General features: G+C 39.1%; 2 protein-coding genes across 2 annotated transcripts; both read left to right on the top strand.

The window, feature by feature from the left end:
• The first annotated feature begins 80 nt into the window (after positions 1-80).
• On the top strand, positions 81-7,559 carry adss1 (adenylosuccinate synthase 1). Its single transcript, XM_088433142.1, has 13 exons — positions 81-311; positions 2,066-2,168; positions 2,261-2,323; positions 3,958-4,008; positions 4,076-4,142; positions 4,216-4,323; positions 4,401-4,482; positions 4,553-4,679; positions 5,402-5,556; positions 6,721-6,845; positions 6,973-7,070; positions 7,154-7,303; positions 7,400-7,559. Exons 1-13 carry the CDS (start codon positions 123-125, stop codon positions 7,450-7,452), a joined length of 1,371 nt encoding a protein of 456 aa, XP_088289268.1. The 5' UTR covers positions 81-122; the 3' UTR covers positions 7,453-7,559.
• Positions 7,560-8,361: 802 nt separating this feature from the next.
• Positions 8,362-11,231, top strand: siva1 (SIVA1, apoptosis-inducing factor). Its single transcript, XM_088433439.1, has 4 exons — positions 8,362-8,552; positions 8,840-9,004; positions 10,369-10,516; positions 11,011-11,231. The coding sequence occupies exons 1-4, from the start codon at positions 8,432-8,434 to the stop codon at positions 11,057-11,059; spliced, it is 483 nt and encodes a 160-aa protein (XP_088289565.1). The 5' UTR covers positions 8,362-8,431; the 3' UTR covers positions 11,060-11,231.
• The last annotated feature ends 241 nt before the right edge of the window (positions 11,232-11,472 follow it).

Here is an 11,472-nt window from a genome sequence, read left to right on the forward strand (position 1 = left end):
TGAGTTTAGCAGACAAGCGCAAATGAGTGGCCGTGACGTCACCAGCCCTACTGATATGGCAATGCCCCACTCCTGGAGACTGCTAGTCCTCTTGAGACGGCCAGACCGAAGCCTCCGCCATCATGTCGCTCACTTGGTCGGCCAAAGAGCACAAAAACACGAATCCGTCCGCTGCCACGGGACTCAAGCGGCCGCGAAACGACTTGGGGAACAAAGTGACTGTTGTGTTGGGTGCGCAGTGGGGCGACGAGGGCAAAGGAAAAGTGGTTGACCTGCTGGCCACTGAAGCGGACGTTGTCTGCAGATGTCAGGTAATTCTAAATGGACAAGTTGAAAATGGGAGTGTGCGGTTCCGCTCGCATATTATAGTGGAGCCACCTGCAACGTTTGCAAGCGTTTTTATTTCTAAAATCAGAAAAACAATTTATTCCGTTTCAAATAGATTCGATTTAATTGCAATGTTGTGCCTTGATTTACTATCATAACATTCAGACTAGTCGGCTTCAGGTGACTCGCATGTGAGCTACAACTGGTCGGAAATCAGATGTCAGCCCAGTTCTGGACAAGCTGCCGACAGTTGCTTGCACGTTGTACTTTCTCCACACAGCAGAAGCAAGATCCCTCCCCTGCACCCACCAAGTGTACTGTAGAGCATGTCACATTCTCAGAGTGACTTGATATGTGAGAAGGCCAGGTTTGAGCCAAAAGGGGGAGCAGACATGGGCCCGACACCAACTTCTGAGCCAAGGTTATTAAAATAGGCCGGGCAGGCTCAATGTGAAGTGGAAAAGTCCAAGGATTGTCAACAACTGTCTTAAATGTTGTTTACAGTGGATATAGATAGTCATCTATGTTCAAGGGGAAATACATTTTTCTTGGCAATATGTTCTAGTATGTAGCCCGAACAGTCTCAACACACGGTACTGTATTCTGATTAAAATTGCATGCGTTCTCAAGAGGCAGCAATTTTGCCACTTGCTGTCCACTGAAAGTGACATCACACTTGAACTGTGTCCTGAGTTTGGTCATGTGATGTTCGCAAGATGAGCTATGATTGGCAAAATGGCTGCCCCTAAATGAATAAAAACAGGTGGATTTTGCCGCTTATTTTATATTCCATAATAGAGCTGCAATGGTGAATCGGCAAGTAGTTGATCAGATTAATCCACCTTTTTTCTATTGATTTCATTGTGGGACTACTTTTATTCCAAATTTTACAAAGCTATGTAATTTTAGGCTCTCAGCAGTAAATAGTTTCCAATATACTCCTCCATGTAGGCAGACTTCTATCTTTAAAGTTGACTCAAACGCTTTCACTTTAGAAAAACAATTAACATATTTGTCCTTTTTTATGAAGAATTAAACCAATGACTTTGAAATTATGAGCTGTTTTTGTAGAAAGTGATGGAAAAGCCAGGTTTTTCTTACCAAATCATGGAATAATTGATAAAATAATCAACAAATCATTACTTGCAGCCCTACTCCATAATATTAATCAGGATGTTGTGTGTAGACTCATGGGGGCACATATAGCATATTCTAAAAATACTCTTATGAGTGCACACCTGTTGAAAAAAAAATCATGTGATGCATAGAGCCACACTCAAAATGAAAAGTAAATGTAAGGCCAATATCAGAAAATTTTAATAAGTTTTCAATACCACTCCTTCCAGACAATCACAGGGCACAACCAAAGCACCCATTAATGCTCAAATTTACTGTTTGAAAAAAAAAAAAAACATGCAAGCGTGGCCAGAATATGCTAATTTAACACATGAAGGCCAGGCCTGAGATTCAAACATCAACGAAAGTATTGCATCATGTAATTTAGTCAACTTGTTGCAAAGGTGTGCACCTTTTCAGTTGGATCAAGGTCTGGCTACTACTGTGATGCTTAAAGTTGAAGTAGTTTTGTGCCTTTTACGCAGCAAAATTAATGGCCACAAAAATAATTTAATATGAACAGGTGAGAAAAAAAACAGTAGTCACCAGAAGAGCTGCATTGGCACAAGGTAGTGAGAACATCAACAGTGGGTTTATTGCATTTGCTGCTTTTGATTCTCAGGGGGGCAACAATGCAGGACACACGGTGGTGGTGGACGGCAAAGAGTACGACTTTCACCTCCTACCCAGTGGAATCATCAATCCCAAAAGCATCTCACTTATTGGTAAAAATAGAAAGTGAAACAATTGAATTACCGTATGACTACAAATGTGTCATATTAGTCGCCTCTTTGATTCTGTTTCTCTGATCTTGTAGGTAATGGTGTGGTCATACATTTGCCTGGCCTGTTTGAGGAGGGGGACAAAAATGAGAAGAAGGGTATGACTCAATCAGAAGTTCTGCCTTTACATAGATATTGTGTCATTGCATTAACTCTTTGAGCACTGTTGACATGAATTCACATCACTGGAGACCGTAATGAGGATTGCCGTTAATGTCAACTGACATCTTTTTTTTTTTTTTTTTTAAGGGGAAGAGAACGGTTTGGTCAGTTCGCAATTGATCAATAAAATTGGGGAGAAAAAACACTAAATACAATTAGCATTGTACCTCTTTTGGATGATGCCACCTTATATCAACCCAATTAAAAGCAGTTTTCACTGTCATTGGTGGTATTTTCTACAAGAAAAGGATGTTCAGATGTTTGAGGTGTCATTCAAGCAAAAATTAAAGTCACTTGCCATAAATTAATTTCAGAAAAATGCCCATGTTGTACTGCAATATCAGTCAGAAATTGGCTGGGACTCAGAAGCTCTTTCTTTGAAATGGCTGTCATTGAAAGTTAACAAAGGCTATATTTCAAGAGTTTATTATAGTTTGCAGTGTATCTGTATTTGCGGGTATCATGTTTTTAAAAGGGATACCGAACTTAGCCATTTTCAGCAGTACAAACAAAACAAAACAATATTTTGTCTATAATTCATTTGAAAACAATTTCTCATGTACAATACCTACAAACAAACACTTTTGAAATTGGTGCTGACTGAAAATGACCTCAGATGTGCTCAAGACTCAGGTAATACCCGATTACTGCTCAGCTGTTTTCTGGATCTGGTAATGTGATGTTTTCAAGCTGAGCCATGATTGGTTGTGACCTGTGCCTTGAGCCCATGTGATGTCATTTTCAGTTGACAGCAGACCAAATTTGCATTGTTTCTCTGATTAGATCTTGGCCAGGAAATGCAAGATAGAAGTTTTAATTCACAAATTAAAAACGTTTTTTTTTCCTCGTAAATTCAACCTCAGCAATACTTAGTTTCACTTGTAGTGTATGTGAGATGAAATTTAGACAAATGTTAGTGAACCTGTCTTCTGTAATTGAAGGGCAAGCAGTTATAAATGAGAACCGACATCCACCATTTCAGAGTCATGCAAAGTATGTTAATGCCGTCCAGTGGACATGATTGCAATTACATTGTATTAAACATGATGGTGTATTATAGCCTAGGCTTAAACCCCTTAGTTGGCTTTGTTTTCGTGTTACACTTATATACTGTGTTGTGTTTCAACTGCAGTGTAACCATAGAACCACAGACATAGTGTTAACTTTAAATGTAAGTACCAAAACAGAAGAAAGAATTAGTATGAGTGCCGACAGAAATAGAATAGCGCCTAATGAATGATGGACTAGAAAAAAAAAAAGTCATGTTGCCCTCCAGTGGTGGCGGAAGGTTGGGCAAAAACAAAACAAAAAAAAGAATTAATGATGACAGAAAGGGGGCGGGACTCTGACGAATGGCAAATGTCGGACTAGCAAAAAAATGCAAGTTGCCCAACTCTGATGGAAATTGAAGACATGTTTATCAATGTGTTGCGTGAACATTTCTTTTGCAGTGTTACCATAATTGGGCATCTTTGTAAAGGCAGAACGTTGAATCATGTTGGTCTGCTGAGAATGACTGGCTGTATAACATACATACATCTCATAATTAATACTTAATCTCATTCATCAGGGTTGAAAGGCTGGGAGAAGAGACTAATTGTCTCAGATCGGGCTCACCTTGGTTCGTATGGTGCAATTGTTTTTTTTTTTTTGGATGTATTTTTTGTGAACCTGTCTTTCTTCCTCAGTGTTTGATTTCCATCAGGTTGTCGACGGGTTACAAGAAACTGAAAGACAGGCACAAGAGGGAAAGAAGTAAGGTTTGACGCTGTATATTTCTTTATTAAAGAGTATATCTATATTTCATTGATCTGCCTTTCTATATTAGTATTGGAACAACCAAGAAGGGTATTGGACCTGCATACTCCAGCAAAGCGTCACGCACGGGTCTTCGTGTCTGTGACCTTCTGGGTGACTTCACTGAATTCTCTTGCAAGTATGACGAGAACATCAACCTCATTCGTTTCCTTCCGTGTCCATTATTTCAATGATGGTGAAATGAATTCCCTTCAGATTCAAGAATCTTGTCCGCCAGTATCAGTCCATGTATCCAACCTTGACAGTCGACGTTGAGGACCAACTGAAAAGGCTTCGGGTAGAAATGAGAGTAACAATTGGTATTTTGGGAATTGCTCCCAAAATGCAAGCTATGTTTTGCTCTGCAGGAGTATGGTGAAAGATTGCGACCCATGGTCAGAGATGGAGTCTATTACATGTATGAAGCCCTTCATGGATCTCCAAAGAAAATTCTGGTTGAAGGGGCCAATGCTGCTCTTCTTGATATTGACTTTGGTAGGATTTTTCAAACTCTATTCAAGTAGAAATAATTCATTTTTTTCTGCTTTTGTAAAATGATGCTGATAATTAAGTGTGGGACTCGATTCGATTCGACACACTTGATTTTAAATTCAAAATGTTCAAATTTTCAGAGTGATTTCATTCGTAGTGATTTCCGCTTATAGATGTGCAAAGAATTTTCATGTTCTTCTCCATTCTGCTTTGCAAGACAATGACAAATGGAGACACAAGGGTGTCTTTTTTTATGGCTACTACAGTAAATTTTCAATTTTCTTATTTCCACAAAATAGTATAAGGACCACAACTGGCTCCCTCCACCCTATTTTGATGCATTAACATAACAACCATTAGAATGACGCAAAAACAGAAGCCTTGTTATTTGACCAGGTATTATAAACATAAGTGACATGATAGATTGTAATATCGCAATTAAGTAAAATATCAAAGTAATTTCATCTCTATCATTCGTCCTGAAATATGTCAGCATTTATAGATATTTGTTGTACAAAGACAGAAATCCTTTGGAGTGTTTAATGCTTTGGCAGACTTCTGGAAGTCAACAGAAAGTGGATTTCTTTTTTTTTTTTTGTCTTTTTTTCATGTATAAAATAGATATTTTGACATTTACATCGATTCTGAAGAGTAAATGAGAATCTTGGTTCTTTTATGAATTTCTTTTTTTGGTTACACCTCTAATGAGAAATGCTCTTTTCCAGGTACATATCCCTTCGTGACATCATCAAACTGCACTGTGGGAGGGGCATGCACCGGCCTCGGCATCCCTCCACTGAATATTGGTGATGTGTTTGGTGTAGCAAAGGCCTACACTACTCGCGTGGGAATTGGAGCCTTCCCCACTGAGCAACTCAATGTAAGATGTTGATGTAATGTAGTCTGAAGTACCGTATATACCAACAATATGGCCACATTTGAACATGTTCTTTCCCTAGCGATCAAAGTCAGCAAAGACATGACTCTTTGACGTGAAAGATTATTCTAAGTGATTATTTTGTGGTGATGGGTGTGTTGAGAGTAATTTTGCTCACTGACTTGCTCAGGAAAGAGTTGCAAAAGACACACCGTAAATGTTTAACCTGTTCAATATTTACAATGGCAATTAAGATTACCAACCTGAAACACACACACACAAAAAGGAGTTGGTTGCGTTGTGTGTTTATAACTGCATTTCACAAGTTATTCAATTATGTAAAAATGAGTTTCCAACCACTGTGTCCAATTGCTATCGTAAAATTGTAAAAAGAAAATGCATAGTAACTTTTTGGACATCCAGTCTCAATGTCATGAGGCATCGACATACTTGGACTCATTGGCAGTGGGCATATTTTTATGAGTACAGTACACTCAAGTACACCACACACTACAAGAACATTAAAATACATATGAGTTTTTTCCCCACATCGTGTTTCGATTAAATGCTGCAAAATCAGTACTGTGGACCTTGTCTAGCTGTATAGATTATGTAACATACTCACTTTAAACCTGATTTTAAATCTGACCATGTGCCTTGGACACGGGCAGCTGGCCCAGTGGGCATGTGAGGTGTTAACTGAATGACTGACACTTCAGCTCTCATGCAGGTCACAAAGAGGATAAATTTAGGGCCAGAGGTCACGTCCAGAATACATTTTGAGTTACCAACACTTATATTACTACTACTGTGGGAACATATCATGAGATGCAATGTTTAAACTTATTCCCCATTAATGTTCCATTGTAGGCTATTTTCCCTGTGTAAAGCGTATACAGTGGGCCCCCAGTTTACAAACTTCCTGTTTTACAAATTTTTCATCTTATGAACGTGGACCGCGTTTTTTGTCCCCCTCTTAAGCACAAACCTTTCGTCTTACGAACAATCCAACATGCCGGTCAGTGTGTCCGCACTATTTTTTTTCGCTTTGCTGCATCAACAAAGATAACTATTCTCACATGTGACAGAAACGCCGATATGCTATTGGTCTTATAAGGTCTCAGTCACGGTCTCAGTGCATATATATGGTCTAATGCTTTTTTGTAGGCAGTCGGAGAACTGCTGCAGACAAGGGGTCATGAGGTGGGTGTGACCACAGGGAGGAAGCGGCGTTGCGGCTGGTTGGATCTTGTCATCGTCCGATACGCACACATGATCAATGGCTTTACTGCGTGAGTGTTCTTAAACAGTCATTATGTGGAGTGGGATTGTTGGTTCTTACTTTTATTTTCCCTGCAAAATGTTAATCATGATTTAACATTGTTTTCTTCACTTCAATTCTTTTCAACTTTTCCGCAGCATTGCTTTGACAAAACTTGACATTCTGGATGTGTTGGAGGAAATTAAAGTAGGAATTGCTTACAAACTTAATGGAAAAAGAATTCCACATTTTCCAGGTGATTTGGTTGGTTGAAGTGATGAACGGGCAGGTGACATCGATGTCAGTGATTTAGTCGTATTATGTGTATTTGATTCCTAGCAAACATGGATGTTTTGCATAAAGTAGAGGTTGAGTATGAGACCTTCCCTGGGTGGAAGACAGATACATCTGCAGCGCGTAAGTGGAGTGACCTTCCAGTTAAGGCACAAAACTACATCCGCTTCATTGAGAACCACATTGGCGTTCCCAGTAGGTTTACTTCAAATTCACATTTTACCTTGCAGTAAAGTGATGTCAGTGAGTTTACATGTGCCACTTTCTCTCTCTCTCTCTTACTCCCAACAGTCAAGTGGGTCGGCGTTGGAAAATCCAGGGAGTGCATGATCCAGATGTTTTAGTGAGAAAAGCCCTTGCTCCTCATTTACAATTGCACAGATCATGTGGCATTTTAGCTCTAAATGTGATCTATTCATCACCAGGTATTAATAAATATTACATAAGTTTATGCTTTGTTATGGTCTTTATTTGCTTGTTTTTCTGGTACTGGATATAACAAATATTCCACCCTTAAATCAACAAAACCAGCCATGCGGTTGATTGTATTGTTTTATATTACAATATAGTCAAATGAATATTTTTTAACACAAAGTTCTGACTCGTGAGTTTAGGTTCTGTTTAATGACAAAGCAAATGTGTTGTGCCAAATCAAAACATGTTTTAGAAGAATAACGATGAGTCAATTTTAGGTTTTACTTTTTTACCTTATTACATTTCAGAATCCGAGCTTATTTTTCCCTTTACTCTTATGGAAGCAAGAGTTGTAGCGTAAGGTTGTATTTGTTGTTTTACTGTTTTTACCATGACGTCTGGTATTCAATTTCTCTGGCAAACCTGTAAATACCAACACCTTCATGTATCGTGAATGCAGCACAGCCGCAATTAATATTCAGTCACGTGATATTTACAAGTACTCTGGTTGGTTCTTTACATTTCCCGTGACAACATATCTTGCGTCCAATTGGCTGCTTTCTTCTACGGAGTATTTTTCCCGCAACTTCCCAAGTGTGGCACAACACAGCAGCGATACTCTGGCTGTTTTGGACTTTGCTGCTGCTAACATGCCGTCTGACATTCAATTTCTCTGGCAAACCTGTAAATACCAACACCTTCATGTATCGTGAATGCAGCACAGCCGCAAGTAATATTCAGTCACGTGATATTTACAAGTCCTCTGGTTGGTTCTTTACATTTCCCGTGACAATATATCCTGCGTCCAATTGGCTGCTTTCTTCTACGGAGCATTTTTCCCGCAACTTCCCAAGTGTGGTACAACACAGCAGCGATACTCTGGTTGTTTTGGACTTTGCTGCTGCTAACATGCCGAAGCGAGCATACCCTTTTACGGAAACCTTCTCGTCCCAGTATAAAATACATGTTAGGCAGCATGAGCTGAGTAATTCCAGCGTGTTGGGGAATAAATATAAGAAAGAAATATACGGTGAGTACGTGTTGATGCGGTTCGACCTTAGCTAGTTAGCCTCGTTGTTGTGCTAAGTTGCTAACTTTGAAATGTTTGTGAACTTTATCACACGAGGCTGTGGCAATTGCATTTTTACATACAAAGACAATCGGCGATGCTGTCACGTGAGCAATTTCCCATCTTTTAACCGAAATAAAATCGGCAATGTAGTTGTAGTAAATTCAGTCCCCCTAGCGGTCTGAAAAAAAGCTATCCCACCCGGTTGAGAGATGTTTACGTCTCATCTCCTTTCGCCCTTTTCACAGAAAAGACCAAAAACTTGCTTTTTAATGGCGCCAAAGCTGTGGTGGACAAACTCTGGTCTGTCGAAGAGAAGACTAGCGACCCTCAGCCATCTGGACAGACTCTTCTAAGAGGACAGACTTTGATAGGAATTGATGGAAGACTGACGAAAGCATCCAAGACACAAGGTGAGTTCGTTATGTTCTCTATTGTGACGTGGGGTGGGGTTTATCGCTGGTGCAGCACTCACATTAGTATGAATCAAATAGGCGCATTTGCCAATAAAGCAAGCAAACTTTAAAAAAGTTTTTTAAAGCGGATCTTAAAGGGGGATTCAAGTAATAAAATGATTTTACAATATGTTCAGCGCGCCACTACTCCAAACACAGCAATCCAAATAACAGTGCATTTGTGGGATATGAATTAAAGGGCCCGTATCCTGGAAATTCAACCTCCACGCTTTAAACCGTGTAAAAATGTTAATTTCTCATCCTTAAAACCTCAGAGGTGTTATTTTCCTTCATTGATGCATTTTGACTAAATCGTTGCTTATTCTGCTCTCACCACGCCCCACTTGAACAGATAAACATAACTTTTGTGAGGCATTATCACAATAGATGGCCCTCGTACTGCCTCAACACTGCCCCAAACCTCCCGTGCTAGGGCTGCACGATTATGTCCAAAAAAAAAATCACAATTATTTTGGTCGCTATTGAAATCAGGATTATTAATCACGATTATTCATCATGTTTGGTCAAACATGTTGAAAAACTTCTTGATGCGGGTGCGGCAGCCACACTGTAAGAGACAGGGTTTCCAGCGATTAAGCCATTTTACTTTCTGGTTAGAAATCCTTATTTTCTTAATTTGTAAGAAATTTCATTTCCAATGGGCCAAAGCTAAGATTCCATCATATATATGCATATATTTAGCAGTGAAACACTTAAAAATACCATGTTATTGAACCTTTCAGTAGCAAAGTCCACTTTTACCCATCTTAGGTGCTTTTTGCCTGAGCAACTGTGACATCATTTTCACTCAACAAGTGAACGTACTAAAAGCTGTGCCACTGAGCCGCCAACGAGCAAAATAATGAAAACTAAAATGAAAGGGGGTGGGGAAACAATAGCAAAAACGGAAAAGTGACAGTATCCTTGTTTTTGTCTTTGTGGGCTTTTTGTGATGAGTAATAAAACACGGCATCTCAATGTTCATAAGTTAAATAACGCAATGAACCATCCCTAAAACGAATTGAAATCATAGGTTAAAACAAAGTCAAAACCAAATAAAAACTTAATCTTAAATGAGAAAGAAAAACAAGGATAACCCTGCTTGCCAACCAGTCCATGGTGTATCTTCCCTATAGTTCAAAAACATACAGCATTTTCTTAAGTTCTCCTAATGAGCACTAGTGCTGCAGAAAATTGATTTTTAGAGATGATTAAAAAAAAAAAAAAAGATGTTGAGCAATCCAGATCACTTGTGACCCCGTGAGAGTGTGGAACTTGAATGGACTCTTTACAATCAAATAAGCTATTGTTGCCTTTTCCAGGTCCGCCTCCAGCTGGCTGCTGCGTTTGTCAGAAGAGAACATCGTGCCGGACTTGTTGTTCGCAGTGCGAGCGACTTGCTTGCTCCTCCTGCACCAGGCAGTGTTCCAACTGCTCAAGCCTCTGCTGTTCTGTCTGCACCGTCATGGAGTGAGTCCCATTTTGTTTGAGATTGTGAAGTGTGCCATCAGCATTGTCACTGAAGGTTATAGGCTGATTTTGTGACCATATATGCCAGGATGTCCTGATTGGAATCAAAACTCAACTCAACCAAGAAATAGCGTTTCATTTATGAATCGCCAAGTGTCGTTCTTCTAACATATGATTAAGAATTATATTTCGTTACTTTCTACCTTTTTCCTTTTTTCCCAATTTAAAAAAAAGAAGATGAAAATAGGTTTTTGTTGTTGTTTTTACTTTTACCATTTGACACAGACGAGGGCCAGCTATCCAGCATTGTAATCCTATTTTGCAGTCAATTTAGAGCCTACTTAAAAGTAAATCACCTCCAAGTTTTACATTGCAGCTCAATTAAAAAAAAAATCAGACAATGGCCTATTTGTTACAGCTTAAGTGTGTGTGTTATTTTAGTAATTGATTGAAAATGTTCATACTTCTATTAACGCATCTTCTCTCCTCCACAGTTACAGCGGACGTTATGATGAAGTACTCTGCTGCAGTTGTTCCACGTAATGGAAATTCAGCTCATAGATGATGAGTTCATGCTTGAATACGCAGTTACCTCACTTAATGAAACTCCCGACTGCATTTTTTTAAAACCATTATTGTCAGTGTTTTCTTATGATCTAAATATGTGTACGATAGAGATATATTCAAATAAACTTGAACTTTTTTTTTTATACCATTTTCAGTGTGCTCAGTTTTTTGTTTAGGCCATAAAATATTAGTCGGCTACTGTAGGGGAAATATTTGTTCCTCGGCTGAATTTGTGTTAGCTCACCTGCAAAGAAAATACTGGTCCACGATAAATATCAGTCAAATGTGCATAATCTAGCTATAAATGTTCATTTTGTTTAGTAAGATATGTATTTTATCCTCTACAACTCAGCCATAATTCTTGATTGATTGGTTCCCCTAGCTGTGCT

The sequence above is a fragment of the Hippichthys cyanospilos genome, chromosome 14 (assembly GCF_059441005.1).
Source record: "Hippichthys cyanospilos isolate Australia breed blue-spotted pipefish chromosome 14, RoL_Hcya_1.0, whole genome shotgun sequence".
In the NCBI taxonomy this organism is placed as follows: Eukaryota; Metazoa; Chordata; class Actinopteri; order Syngnathiformes; family Syngnathidae; genus Hippichthys; species Hippichthys cyanospilos.

What these genes read in the sequence shown, in the direction of transcription:
- adss1 (XM_088433142.1), top strand. Translation starts at nt 123, where the DNA reads ATGTCGCTCACTTGGTCGGCCAAAGAGCACAAAAACACGAATCCGTCC. An exon ending in CAAAAGCATCTCACTTATTG is followed by an intron (nt 2,169 to 2,260) that starts GTAAAAATAGAA and finishes CTGATCTTGTAG; the next exon opens with GTAATGGTGTGGTCATACAT. An exon ending in GGACAAAAATGAGAAGAAGG is followed by an intron (nt 2,324 to 3,957) that starts GTATGACTCAAT and finishes CTCATTCATCAG; the next exon opens with GGTTGAAAGGCTGGGAGAAG.
- siva1 (XM_088433439.1), top strand. Translation starts at nt 8,432, where the DNA reads ATGCCGAAGCGAGCATACCCTTTTACGGAAACCTTCTCGTCCCAGTAT. An exon ending in ATATAAGAAAGAAATATACG is followed by an intron (nt 8,553 to 8,839) that starts GTGAGTACGTGT and finishes CCCTTTTCACAG; the next exon opens with AAAAGACCAAAAACTTGCTT. An exon ending in GAAAGCATCCAAGACACAAG is followed by an intron (nt 9,005 to 10,368) that starts GTGAGTTCGTTA and finishes TGCCTTTTCCAG; the next exon opens with GTCCGCCTCCAGCTGGCTGC.